The sequence below is a fragment of the Arabidopsis thaliana genome, chromosome 5 (genome assembly GCF_000001735.4).
Source record: "Arabidopsis thaliana chromosome 5, partial sequence".
In the NCBI taxonomy this organism is placed as follows: domain Eukaryota; kingdom Viridiplantae; phylum Streptophyta; class Magnoliopsida; order Brassicales; family Brassicaceae; genus Arabidopsis; species Arabidopsis thaliana.
The window spans coordinates 244,155-256,856 of NC_003076.8; the positions used below are offsets into that span (position 1 = coordinate 244,155).

A 12,702-nucleotide genomic window follows, 5' to 3' on the forward strand; every position below is an offset into this window, starting at 1 on the left:
CCCAAGCCCATCGTTTTTACGTTTGCATTCTCGTTTCGAAGATTCTTTCAAACGCTCTGATGAAGTGATTTTGGATTATTTTGTTTAGAAATGGGCCTTAATCTAGTTATAAAAGCCCGCTCAAATTTGAGTGCCCAGGAACGTTTATAAAATAGATCTCTCGACCTAGACCCGAACGCACCTAATTGGTTAGATGTTTTTTTGTACTTTTTTATAGCAAATCGATATTTCCATTTTGCTTCTACTTCATAGAGGGAAACTCTTTCCCCAAAATCAAAACTCCTAAAGGCTTATCTCTGTCTCTCATGACTTGGCCACCAAAAAAACAACAGCTTCAAAGTTTCCCCATTTACAAAGCCACCGCAGATAGAAAGCAACGCCTACCGATCGAGGAAGAAGGCACGTTTTTCCACCCTTCACCTTCCTTAAAACACTCAACCTGCAAACACACACATGATCAAAGATTAAACCGTGTCTGCTTATGTAAATTGTTTTAATTTCATTTCAAGTTCAGAACTGATCCTACAGTGTCTAATATGTCATCCTCTTCCCCTTTGTATCCTCCGATCACATATATTGAGTCTTTAACCACTGCCACTGCTGAATATCCTCTTAAATCCTTCATTGGTTCTCCCGTCATCCATGTCCCTGTCCTTGGCTCATATATCTCAACACTCGATACCATTGTCTCACCATCAAACCCACCAATCGCATATCTGCAATAGTGCATATGAATACAACCTTAAAACTCTTACCCAAAATTTGTCTGTTAGTTACTCTCAAAGAAGAAGAAAAATGGGGAGAAGAAACTTACAGTTTTTCATTCAGAACAACAAGAGAATGGCAGCCTCTTCTCGACTTCATCGATGCAATATTCATCCAGGAGTGCTCTCTAGGATCAAACCTTTCAGCTGTGCTGTTAAAAGTAAGTTTCCAATAAATTGTTCTTGTTAGCTTCACATGTGTCAAGATTAGGGGAAAAAATAGAACACAAGGCTTAAATGTTCTTACTTCAGGTACTCTTTACCATCATAACCACCGACAGCATAAATTGAACTTTTATGCTCCACGGACGCAACTGCAAATCTCTGAGATCAAAGAGCAGTGACAACTCAGAGAATAAAGCCGAGGAGAAGGTCATGGTATCATCTTGCTAAGGCTTATAACCAGTAGGTGAGTGGAAGCATAAACTACATTTCTATTGTTAACCTGACACTCCTTACTTGAAATTATAACTTAGCGAAATAGAGTAGTTTTAACAATGGATTCTCTTTGGGAATTTATGTTTTTAGCTGTGAGCTTCTGTCAAAAATTTCCCAGTGGGGATCTAATTGACAACTTTTCAGATTTTTGGCTTTCACCATATGTCATGCGAATAGAGAAGAACGTTTACCTCCTGCCCCATTGACCTTGTTCTGATCCATCTCCCTATATCTGGATCAAGCATCTCAACATCTGAAAAAGATACCATCCCATTCCCACCTCCGATTGCAAATATTTTTCCATCCAAAGTGGCTCCACCTAAACTTCCTTTTCGCTCGTTTAAGGGGGGGCACAAGCTCCACTGGCCATCAGTCTGGTTAAAGGATTCAGCTTCACAGAAAAAAGAAGAGGCAAAACAGAAATCAAAGATCAGGCTTAAATAATTATGGTTAGAGAGAAAAAGAAGTGTGAAGTGGTAGACATTAACTTAAAATATGCACAGCCGAAGTGAAGTGCACTAAATTAATACACCTCACTTCACAATTTGCTAAAAATACTAGAGCCATTTGGTTTAGTAATATAATGAAAGTCACAGTAGTATGCTTTTGCCACCCATATTCCGTTTTCTAGTTCTTTTAGTTGTCTGTTAAGAATATCTGGAAGGTTTATAGGTTTATATATGTATTGTATACAGGCTCTAATGCACTAAATAGTTAACTCATTTTAAGAACAAGAGAAAAAGAGAGGCCGTACCTGAGTTGGTCCAGCCACGGCCACCGTCATCACCTCCAAAGACGTAAATTTTACCATCCAACTTTGCCACTGATGCATTTGAACGGATACAGCTCATTGAACTATGAGCCTTTACAACATTCCTGGATGGAAAATATGACTGCACTGATGACAACCATGTTTCAGAGTCTTTATCAAATCCCCCTAAAAGAAGAATTGCCTCAGTTGGATCTAAGCTGGTATCATCTGGTGAATGGATCTCCAAATCACTGCCACCAGCTTTGGTGATTAAAGGACCTGATATGGACTCCAGCATGTTGCAACGCTCTGTCAATTGATAAATTTCCTTGTGTGCTTTGTCCTGAAATACCAAATATCGAAAAGTAAAAGTGTTATGGTTTCTCCACCACTATATTTTGAGCTTATTGGTTCCAAAAACAAGGGAAAATGATACCGAGATGAACCCCTAGCTGAAAATGATAGAGGATCATTATCACTGATATAATGAATATCTGTGTGGGTGTGGTCATATTACACATGCAAACAGAATTCCAGCAGGAAGAATGAAAATCAAAATAGCAATAAACAAAATCTTACCAGCTTCTCTTCCAAGTAACATATCTTGGTTGAATTTTCCAGCCCGCATGCCCTGAGTTCCTTCACCTCATGCATCAACTGCAAAATATTTAGCCAATATGATCCCATTGATTTTGATACACCCAAGAGACATGATAATCTTCCGAGAAGGAATTACAAGTCTCAATTAACTATAGATCATAGTCTTTGGAAGAGAAGCAAGCTGACATGGAACAGTTTCTTCTTAACTATTCCTGCAATATTATAGCTAATACACAGAGTTCTACACAGTTAATAATTGACAGCTCAGATGGGTATAAGTAGAAGGGGGGAACAGACGTGAGGTTGCCTAAAACTTCGATATTTTGGCTGAGAAAATTGGGGGTTCTGTTTGTCGTTCGTTCTGAGAAGAAATAAAGGGGAAAGTGTTGACTCTAACAGATTTACACATAGACTTGTATAGGAAGTAACAGTTAAAGTATTAGAAATGGAGACCTAGTTTGAATAAATACCAACCATGTGTAGATACCAACGTACCTGGCTTATTGTATGTGGAAGAGGAGAGGATACAAGACAACTGCCATCTATTTTCCCCTCTGAACATGTTTCCTCTTCAAGTGTATCTCTGTCTTCCAAGTTCTTGCAGGTGGGAATGTTGGCTTGTTCAACAGTTTCAGTTAGACTGTTGTCTCCATGCTCATCATGACTAAAGACGAGATCCTTCAGTTTCTCAAGAACATGATCCTTATCTATTTGTTTGGGGTTCTGTACGTCTGGATGGTTCTCAGAGAAACCAGGATGAGAAGCAGCAGCAGAGGAGTCAGATTCTCCGCCAGAACTGAGTGACACTTCCAAGCTACCCACTGGTTCATTCTCAGAAGGCTTAACCTCATCACTGTTCTCTTTCTTTTCACTTGATGAAATCAAGCGAAAGATCTGTCTTGTGTTTGGTGTATTCATGGGTGGTTTAGGTTTCACAGCAAAAGATGTTAGCAGACATGTCAACTTCCTTGTTTGGAAATGATCAAGCTCAAACCAAAAATGGTGAGAACTGTAGTAATTATCTGCAATTGCAGGTTTGAATTTTTCCTCGGAAAGTGGTTCACACTGTAACCTAACACTGATTGGAACCTGCGAAACCGTAAAAGACCACTGCTTATTTCATGAAATTTATACTGCTTATGGAAAAGGTTGGCAAGGGATAATGCCTCCTGAAAACCATATGTAATCCAATGAACTCATAGAAACACATATTCATGAAAGTGATCAAATGTCACTCTGGTACCTGTGCAGGATATGAGGTTCTCTCAGAACCATCAGAGGTCCAGCCATAAGGGTCAAAATTGAGCTGACCACAACCAGCAGCCTCAAAAATGCCATGAAGTGTACGATCAGAATAGTTGAAAAGAAACAATGGCAAACCAATATCAATCTTCTGCACGTATGGATAGTGGTTAGAGGGTAAACCTGTCAAAACCATCAGCGGATTCAAGAAGCATATACATACAAACATTGCGAAATAGAGTTTAGAAACAAAAAAATGCAACAGCATACGACAATGAGCAAGCAAAGAATCAAAGTAGACAGCAAACAAACAGCTACATTCAGCAGAAGCAAAAACAAGCATGGGAAAAGAATAAGCTATTCAAGAAGACTCACCAAACAACTGTTTCGACATACATTCTTTGATGGTATTCTTAGTGCAGCCAAAGACAACACCACCTAGTTGACTTTTCGTCAGGTTTCTGAAGGAAAACTTTCCCCTCCTTTGAGCCATCCTGACATTGATTGGGTAAAAGGAAAGAATATCAAAGGATTTACAGTGTAACAACAAATCCAGTCCTTCCAATGATTGAAACGGGTCTTATTGCTCAAGCATGTAATCAAGACAGACACAGTCTCCAGATTTTTCGTACGGTTTTACTAACTAGACAACAGAAGGATGAAAACCTTCAAACACATGGTGTGCATTATTAAGACACTCAAGAGGTAGCTTATGAGGCAGCCATTGATGTGAAATTACAAAATCACGAAGAAATTCACATGATGAAATACGAAACACAAATGTATACAATTTTCAGTCAGCTAACGAACAAGGCCATATAACTTAACACACAAAAACCCAACCAGGAGCGAAATCAACAAACAGATAATTCTGAAACAAAAGCGCAGAGCAGAGTTTCCAAATCAGTAAACAACGAAATTCCAACCTTACATCTCAACTCCTCGTGAAATCGAAACACGATAAGAACCATGCGATGACAAAACCCTAGGAAAATAAGCAAAAGGCAACGACTGAAACCTAAATGCTCACTTAAACTGGAATCGGAGCTTGATCAACAGAGAAGTTGAGTGAGAGCGGTGAAAAATCGAAGAAGACGAGGTCTCAGAGAGAAAGAGAGAGAGAGGGAGAAGAAGCTTAGGCCATCATGACTGATGGCAATGCAAAAGACGATGACAAAGCCGGAGGAGCGACGGAAACTGAGCGACGGAATTTTTAGAGCCTTTTAAGCTGCAAATTTTAAATATACCTTCTTCTTCTTCTTTTTTTTCAATTTCTTCTGCTTTCTAATATACAACTTTCTCCTTTTTACTTTTTCTACGGTAAATTTTGAAAGAAATTAGACATTAGTCAAACTGTTTACAAGTATTTCCTTCTGCGGAAAAATAGACATCGATGCAAAATATTTTTAAAAAATATATATCTATTAATTTATCATTTTTAAGAAAAAATTATCCTTTGCATATAAAATGCGCGTAACAATGAATTTCCTCGATGAATTTGAAGAAAAACAATAATTGGTCATATTAAAAGAAAAAGAAGAAGTAAATATAATATTATCTATAAAAAATCATGTGTTGTCAAATCATGCAATGAAAACATGAATACAATAACACAATTCAATATACCTTTTAGCATATAGGCATGGTCATAAACTAATTAATAAGAATATTGTTTCTTTTGTTGATAAAATATTGTTTGTCTCCGAAGAAATATATGTAGGGAGATATTAAGTTATTATGATTGTTTCTAATGAAGTGAGACATTAAGACTTATTACTAATAGTAGCTAACTTAAATGGAAAAATGTAAACCGTGAAAACTATAATACTTCTATCAAACAAATGAAAAAGGAGACACATCTTCCTCTTTTATACTTTTACCCTTTTTAGATTTTATTAGATGTGGACATGCAATGTTGCATAAGCCAAACAGTAAAAGTTGTACTAAACATTATATAAATGCTCAACTAAACAAAGAGAAACAGACATTATAATAATCGCTAGTTTTGTACTTAAGTGTGGTTGCGTGATAGAAATATTTGTTTTATAGCCATGGTACGTATTACCTAAGTACGTAGGATCGTAAATGGGTTGAGAGAATGAATGTTCTTGATCCCATTTTCTTATGACAGTATTTTGATTTGGGTGATTTGCAGATATAACATTTTTTCACTAAATAATTAACTAACTAACACCATAAATTTGTAAATGTAATAAATAACCTTCAAGGGGTGTGAAAAGACATCACTGTCCTGGTGTTACGTTTGTCAGCGAGGAAGGAAAATGTGGTGACGTGGCTTTATTATTAGTGTTGAGGTGAGAAAAGAAATCAGGTGGTATGAGAGAAGTTCCTTTTTCTCTTTCTTTTTTCTTTACCCCTTCCCAATTGTAATTCATATTATCTAATCTTTAAAAAATTAATTCAAGTTCATGATATATCAATTAAAAAGTTGTATAGTTTTCTACATATATCATGACTTAAATTTTTTAAAACAGACACAAAATAATTTAGATGTGAATAGTGTTGTCAATGAATAACATAACGTTCTGTATAGATACACAATATTTTTTTATGGAAAGATATTAAACCCTAAGGGATAATATATAGGGAACCCAAGGGTTTAAATCTAAACCAATAATTAAATCACTTAACATCCTTAATCAAAACAAATAATTCATTTTAAAACGTATATAAAACAAGGTATACGTAAATAGTATATTTACAAATAGAATAGTATCTCTCAACTTGCAACAACAAAACTCAATTTCATAACCAAGACACCAAGCGCAACAACGAAAGTCGATTCCCTGAATCCAAATTGTGTTCCTCTCTCTGTAATTCGAAACCCCCAAATCAAATCTCACCCAAAAGTAATTAAGAGACTCTGATTTGAAAACAAAAACAAGTAACGATGTAGGTGTGAGGACTTTACTGGGGAGAAAGAGAGGGGGAGGGAAAAAGAAAGAGAGAGAAAGAGAGAGGGGGAGAGAGAGAAAGAGAGAAGGGAGAGAGAACGGAAGAGAGAGGTACACATAAAGAGAGATGAGAGAAATAGATAGAGGGGTAAACTTGGAATTAATATACAAAATATAGAGGATATCATTTTTTTCTTTTTTTAATGTTAGTTTCTTAATTATAAACTTTTTGTTGGTTAGTTTTGCCAATTCCCCTTTTGATTTTATGAAAATAGGGTTTTCTCAATAATTAAGTTGGTATCATGAGTAAAAAATCATTTCAAGCATAAACAATCTTAAACTCTTAAATTGTTTACGACTAAAGCTTTTTTTGTTTTCGTAAACACATCAGATTTATCACAAGATGCAACCAAAAGATTTGCCAAATCCTCAAAAAAAAAAATCGATCAAAGCGTTTGCGTTTTTTCTTTTCTTTTATTTTTTTTAATGAAAAATAATGAAGAAAACAATTTCATGCAATAATTACGTTGGAAGCCTTTTTGGGCTCGAAATTCGAATGCTTTATCTATGATGGGATTGCAAGAATTTTTTATTAAAAAAAAAAAGTTATGGCGTTTCGGTTAAACTCAGAAACTCTAATCGAGTTAGAAAACTCACGATCGAGTTTTGGAGCTTTGGTTAGGATTGAACTACACCAGTTATTGCAAACTCCGAAAAGAAATCAAGGTCCGCATAACCACGAACCAAACAAGACCGGAATTAAATCCCCAAAAGATTAAATGTTCCAATTTGGACCGGTCCACAGAAACACAAAACCAGGACCGGACCAAGCAAATAACAAAAGATAAAATTGGTCAACGAAAAGTCAGCTATAATCTCTGCTCTCCACAACAAATTAACAATGAAGCTAGAGGTGTGTGGGAGAATGGGTTGGCACACACGGGTCACAGTTTCACAGACACGCGGCTCCTCGATGGTTGTCTTCCGCCGACAGCCGCCGCGTGTATGTCCTTCCCATACGGAATCTGCCACGTTGCGTTTGTATAATCTGCCTGACTAGGGCTTTAGCAGTGTATAAGAGACGAGACGAGACGCGATTCACCGGAGAGTCAAAGAGGCAAGGAGGAGAAAGCCAATGGCACATGCCACGTTTACGTCGGAAGGGCAGAATATGGAGTCGTTTCGACTCTTGAGTGGCCACAAAATCCCAGCCGTTGGACTCGGCACGTGGCGATCTGGGTCTCAAGCCGCCCACGCCGTTGTCACTGCAATCGTCGAGGTGATTCGTCTTTACAAGAATCAGTATTTCTTTTTCCTGATTCCTTCAAACCATAGTTTTGGTTCATTTTTTGGCTCAATTTTGTTTTCAGCTTTCATTAACACAGAGCTTTACTTGTTATTGACCAGTAATTACTCTCCCATTGAATTTGCAGGGTGGCTATAGGCACATAGATACAGCTTGGGAGTATGGTGATCAGAGAGAGGTTTCTTTCTCTATCTCTCTTTGTTACTTACTACTACTACTACTTGTTTTGTCTGAAAGTTTTGAGTTTAGAGGTAAACAAGTCTTACTCTTTTTTAAGGTCGGTCAAGGAATAAAGAGGGCGATGCACGCTGGCCTTGAAAGGAGGGACCTCTTTGTGACCTCGAAGCTTTGGTACACATTAATTTTAAGAAAAATGATTAATTTATCATCGCCACTGATGAATGTTTTGGTTGGTACATGTTTAAACAAAAGGTGCACTGAGTTATCTCCTGAGAGAGTGCGTCCTGCTCTGCAAAACACCCTTAAAGAGCTTCAATTAGAGTACCTTGATCTCTACTTGGTAAGTTGTGAATCAAGTTTTAGTCTTTCTTGTTACTCTTCTTCCTCTCTTTACAATTCAATTTTCTGCAGATTCACTGGCCTATCCGGCTAAGAGAAGGAGCCAGTAAGCCACCAAAGGCAGGGGACGTTCTTGACTTTGACATGGAAGGAGTTTGGAGAGAAATGGAGAATCTTTCCAAGGACAGTCTCGTCAGGAATATCGGTGTCTGTAACTTTACAGTCACTAAGCTCAATAAGCTGCTAGGATTTGCTGAACTGATCCCTGCCGTTTGCCAGGTATAGGTTCTTCATTTCACATGTGAAAGTTCATTGAAAAACTTTTGTAGTGAGTTTGTTAGCTTGGCCCTCAGATGGAAATGCATCCTGGTTGGAGAAACGATAGGATACTCGAATTCTGCAAGAAGAATGAGATCCATGTTACTGTGAGTACTAATATGATTCTTGATCCATTGTATCTGGAAAAATATTCACTGTTTCAATTGGAACTTTGAAGGCCTATTCTCCATTGGGATCTCAAGAAGGCGGGAGAGATCTGATACACGATCAGACGGTGGATAGGATAGCGAAGAAGCTGAATAAGACACCGGGACAGATTCTAGTGAAATGGGGTTTGCAGAGAGGAACAAGTGTCATCCCTAAGTCATTGAATCCAGAGAGGATCAAAGAGAACATCAAAGTGTTTGATTGGGTGATCCCTGAACAAGACTTCCAAGCTCTCAACAGCATCACTGACCAGGTAAACTTACCAAACTACCAACCAGAATCTCTAGATGATCTTTTACAACGAGAGTAAATTGCTTGCTATGATGAAATCGCGGTTACTGCTTTAATGGGACAGTCATTTTATTTTAGTTAGGAATCACCGTTATTTCTGTTAGTGAGAAACAGAGCACTTGTTAGTCTTCTCTGCTTCCTGAGTTCTTGTTATAGTAGTAACTAGTGAGGAACAGGACAGAGTAAGGAAACAGAGCACTTCTTTATCTTCTGAGTTTGTTAGAGAAAACTAACAATATTTTCAGCTTATTCATTTGATCCAAATGTTCACACTTTGGGTCTTATTTGGCCCTGATGCAGAAACGAGTGATAGACGGTGAGGATCTTTTCGTCAACAAGACCGAAGGTCCATTCCGTAGTGTGGCTGATCTATGGGACCATGAAGACTAAACCGAACCCGAGAATCAAACATAACTATGTAAGGAATGTGTTTGTTGTAACTTGTAAGATATCAAATGTACATTTTCTGAAAATAAAAGAAAGCAGTCTCCCGTATAACCTAAAAACTGTATACAAATGCTCTATGCCATTAAACCTCCTCGACGACAGAGGAGAGTTGTTGTTGTACGGCCAAAACCGATGCAGAAAGCTTGAGATCCCTGGAAACGAGCAGATCTCCGATCTCTCCAAGCTCCTCGATCTCACTCCATACCGATAATCCTTGAAGCACTTCGAAACTTTTTTCGTGTCTGATTCCAACCATGATCAGATCGTAATTGTTACCTTCCTCTCTCAGTAGGTTCACCAGATCACTCGCTTCCTTTATCCATACCTAAGACCAAAATGAACGGTTAAATCTAATCCGGATTTGAAAACCGGAGAAACGGAGTCAAGACTTGTGTGTTTACCTCTCGTAAAGCGACATTGTGTTTGTTCATGGTGTCTTGACGGAATTTTTCGATGGTTCTGAAATCGAGTCTTTTCTCTACGACGTCGTTTAGGTGTGAGACGTTTTCACCGTCGACAAGTTTAAGAACGGTTAGGTTTACGTAAGGTTGGTTTGTCATTCTAACCGCAAAGGCCAGTGTCTCACGGTCGTCTGCTCCACCGAGGAATATTGAACAGATGTTGATTCTCATTGAGCCGTTCTTCATCGCCGTTCCCATGTTCTTGAAATCTGGAAGCCGTCCTTGGTCCATTAGAACCGCAACGGAGCTAGGTGAGGCATTCCGGACGTTGCGACAGAGCCTTCGTTCTGCTGCAGTCCCGTCGGCCATCCCGAAAATGATGAGATCGGTTTCTTTTTCGAAGGCCAAGGCACATACATCCTCGTGCATCGTCTTGCTCGGTGCAACTGCTGTGAAACATTCAACGGAAACGTTTTCTTGCAAATCGTGGCCGCTTCGGAATTTCTCGAAGGCTTTGGAGATCTGATCTCTGCGGCTGGAAGACGTTGATGACTCGTCGTTGTGACCTGGATGGTGTTGAATGAGGAGAGGGACGTTATTTTGCTCAAGCTCTTCGAGATTAACGGAAACGATGGAGTGCGAAGAGGCGCTCGAGGGACAAGTAGAGAGCTCCAAGACGGTGAGGATGGGAGGAACGGTTTCACGGTGGTAGAAACAAGTGAGGATCTTGAGAGGTTTGTTTGGTTCGTAGTGTTGAACGGTTTGTCGCCGGTAAGTGATGTGTTTCCTCTGCACCCACCCGTAGAGATTTTTGACAATGGCCGTGAAAATGGTCGAGTGAACCATGGCAGAGATCACCATTATCCCAAATGCCTCGTGGCTTATATTCTGCATCCCTTAAAACAAGTAGTTAAAAGTCAAAACACTAATTGGCGATGAATGATATTTCATTTGTACTAAATCAATGTGTACCTTGTAGTTCAAGAGCTGTTTGAAGATTTGGACATCGTAGATCCCTTGTATGCAGACGATGAAGCCGACAATCACTGCGTGTGATATAGGAACTTGGAAGTAAAGCGATGGAAGGACGATGGAGGCAAACTTTGCAGCACTAATGGTAAAGATAAGGAACTCCAAAGATATGATGTCGCGTAGATTGAATGAAAAGAAATCCACTTTGTTACCAATCCCGATGACGTAACACGGCATAAGAACCGCATAACAGAAGCTACCGATCTTGTCAGTGAGACCAGTACCGAAAGGAGGCGTCTTAGGAGTGACAAGACCGAGAGCCACGGATCCGACTACGTAAGGAAACCCTACAGTTTCAGACAGGAAAGTGGCGGTGCACAACATGACGCAAATGGTGCATAGATGGGAAGCCTTGAGTTTCTTTCCTTCAGGGGTTCTCTTCACTATCCAGTTGAATATTGGTCGGCACACAACTACTATACCAACCAGCAGTAGTACCTTTGTGAAGGTAGGCAGATAAGTGGTCTTGGAGTAATTTTGATGCAAGAAACTGTCAAAGGTAATCAAAAGGAGGAAAAAACCCCAGCCGAAGCAGTTAGCCACCATTATGGAGGAGAGGGCTAACCTTCCGGGCTCCGAGTTCAGCATCTTGAGATTCGACAAAACCGAATACGCCACTTGAAAATACACTACGGATTGGTTTGTTAGTAAATTGTGGAGCTGCTCGGGATTATTTTTCGCCACGGTTCCACGGATGTTGCTCGTGATTACTGTACATGCTATGGCGCCCACCACGTAAGGAAACAGAAAAAGAGATAATCCATTGATGATTGCTAGCTTGCCTCCTCGCTTTATAACTCCCATGTCCACTTGAGCCGTGCTTATGTATGAGATGAACATGAAGGATATTGCCTCAAATGATTCTATTATGAAATAGCTTCTTGTGTTGAATAATTTTTTTACTAAATCAATGTTTTGTCCCAAAGCCGAGGGTCCTAAGAATATCCCAGCCTGTTTCATATATACCAACAAAATATCACACTTCTATAGTTTAAACCTTTTTTTCTTTGCGGGAAATATAGAGAGATCCAAAATTTATTAAAAAAAACGTAGAAAATGGTATGATAAAGTGATTACATACCAGAATTTGAGTGACGAAGTCGACATTTGCGAGAGGGCGGAGAAGAGCTTGGAAGACGGAAGAGAGAGAAGAGACGAGAGAAATGAGAAGAAGAAGAAGAGGAGTTGAATATTTCAATGGATCATCTCCTCTAAGTAATCCGCCAGAGCTTGATCCCAACCATGCCTCGCATACAAATTCATGTGTGCCATTACTTGTAACACTATTGTTCATCTTGTTTCTCTTTGGGAATATTTTTTCTTCTTAAAACTAGTATTCACGTTCTTCTTTATAACCATTTTTGTTTGTGTTTTTGAATTCAGCATAACGCTAACTAATTGAGCAAACAGATCAAGCTTGTTGAGCTGGGGAAGAAGATACATGTATCTTTTTTAAGATATTAAACAGTTTTTGTTGTTTTTTCAAGGATTTTGTGTTGACTTTATTATA

General features: G+C 38.8%; 3 protein-coding genes across 6 annotated transcripts; 1 reads left to right on the plus strand and 2 right to left on the minus strand.

The window, feature by feature from the left end:
• Positions 1-95: 95 nt before the first annotated feature.
• Positions 96-5,053, minus strand: AT5G01660 (influenza virus NS1A-binding protein). 3 transcript variants are annotated; one of them, NM_001342604.1, is made up of 11 exons: positions 4,826-5,053; positions 4,171-4,289; positions 3,797-3,978; positions 3,049-3,642; positions 2,533-2,610; positions 1,957-2,296; positions 1,394-1,593; positions 1,012-1,088; positions 815-916; positions 527-716; positions 96-439 (listed from the first exon to the last, which is right to left on the minus strand). In NM_001342604.1, exons 2-11 carry the CDS (start codon positions 4,286-4,288, stop codon positions 350-352), a joined length of 1,971 nt encoding a protein of 656 aa, NP_001331423.1. In that variant the 5' UTR covers position 4,289; positions 4,826-5,053; the 3' UTR covers positions 96-349. The 3 variants fall into 3 exon arrangements, with proteins under 3 accessions (NP_001331423.1, NP_195786.4, NP_001331422.1); NM_120244.6 differs by having other exon boundaries at positions 4,722-5,053; NM_001342605.1 differs by lacking the exons at positions 96-439; positions 527-716; positions 815-916; positions 1,012-1,088 and having other exon boundaries at positions 1,125-1,593; positions 4,826-5,011.
• A 2,478-nt stretch (positions 5,054-7,531) lies between these two features.
• AT5G01670 (NAD(P)-linked oxidoreductase superfamily protein) lies at positions 7,532-9,818 on the plus strand. 2 transcript variants are annotated; one of them, NM_120245.4, is made up of 8 exons: positions 7,532-7,989; positions 8,144-8,194; positions 8,294-8,367; positions 8,449-8,536; positions 8,608-8,814; positions 8,889-8,960; positions 9,032-9,274; positions 9,613-9,818. In NM_120245.4, exons 1-8 carry the CDS (start codon positions 7,846-7,848, stop codon positions 9,700-9,702), a joined length of 969 nt encoding a protein of 322 aa, NP_195787.2. In that variant the 5' UTR covers positions 7,532-7,845; the 3' UTR covers positions 9,703-9,818. The 2 variants fall into 2 exon arrangements, with proteins under 2 accessions (NP_195787.2, NP_850750.1); NM_180419.2 differs by having other exon boundaries at positions 8,294-8,536.
• A 23-nt stretch (positions 9,819-9,841) lies between these two features.
• CHX26 (cation/H+ exchanger 26) lies at positions 9,842-12,486 on the minus strand (the record flags this gene model as incomplete). The annotated part of the gene is made up of 4 exons (NM_120246.2): positions 9,842-10,084; positions 10,161-11,048; positions 11,133-12,143; positions 12,274-12,486. 4 exons carry the CDS (start codon positions 12,484-12,486, stop codon positions 9,842-9,844), a joined length of 2,355 nt encoding a protein of 784 aa, NP_195788.2.
• Positions 12,487-12,702: the final 216 nt, after the last annotated feature.

Bases quoted from the DNA above. Each gene is read 5' to 3' on its own strand.
- AT5G01660 (NM_001342604.1), bottom strand. From the start codon at position 4,288: ATGGCTCAAAGGAGGGGAAAGTTTTCCTTCAGAAACCTGACGAAAAGT. The intron at 1,594-1,956 runs GTACGGCCTCTC...TTTTCTGTGAAG, and splicing joins CCGTGGCTGGACCAACTCAG to CTGAATCCTTTAACCAGACT. The intron at 1,089-1,393 runs GTAAACGTTCTT...CTTTGATCTCAG, and splicing joins CAAGGTCAATGGGGCAGGAG to AGATTTGCAGTTGCGTCCGT.
- AT5G01670 (NM_180419.2), top strand. From the start codon at position 7,846: ATGGCACATGCCACGTTTACGTCGGAAGGGCAGAATATGGAGTCGTTT. The intron at 8,815-8,888 runs GTATAGGTTCTT...CTTGGCCCTCAG, and splicing joins TGATCCCTGCCGTTTGCCAG to ATGGAAATGCATCCTGGTTG. The intron at 9,275-9,612 runs GTAAACTTACCA...GCCCTGATGCAG, and splicing joins TCAACAGCATCACTGACCAG to AAACGAGTGATAGACGGTGA.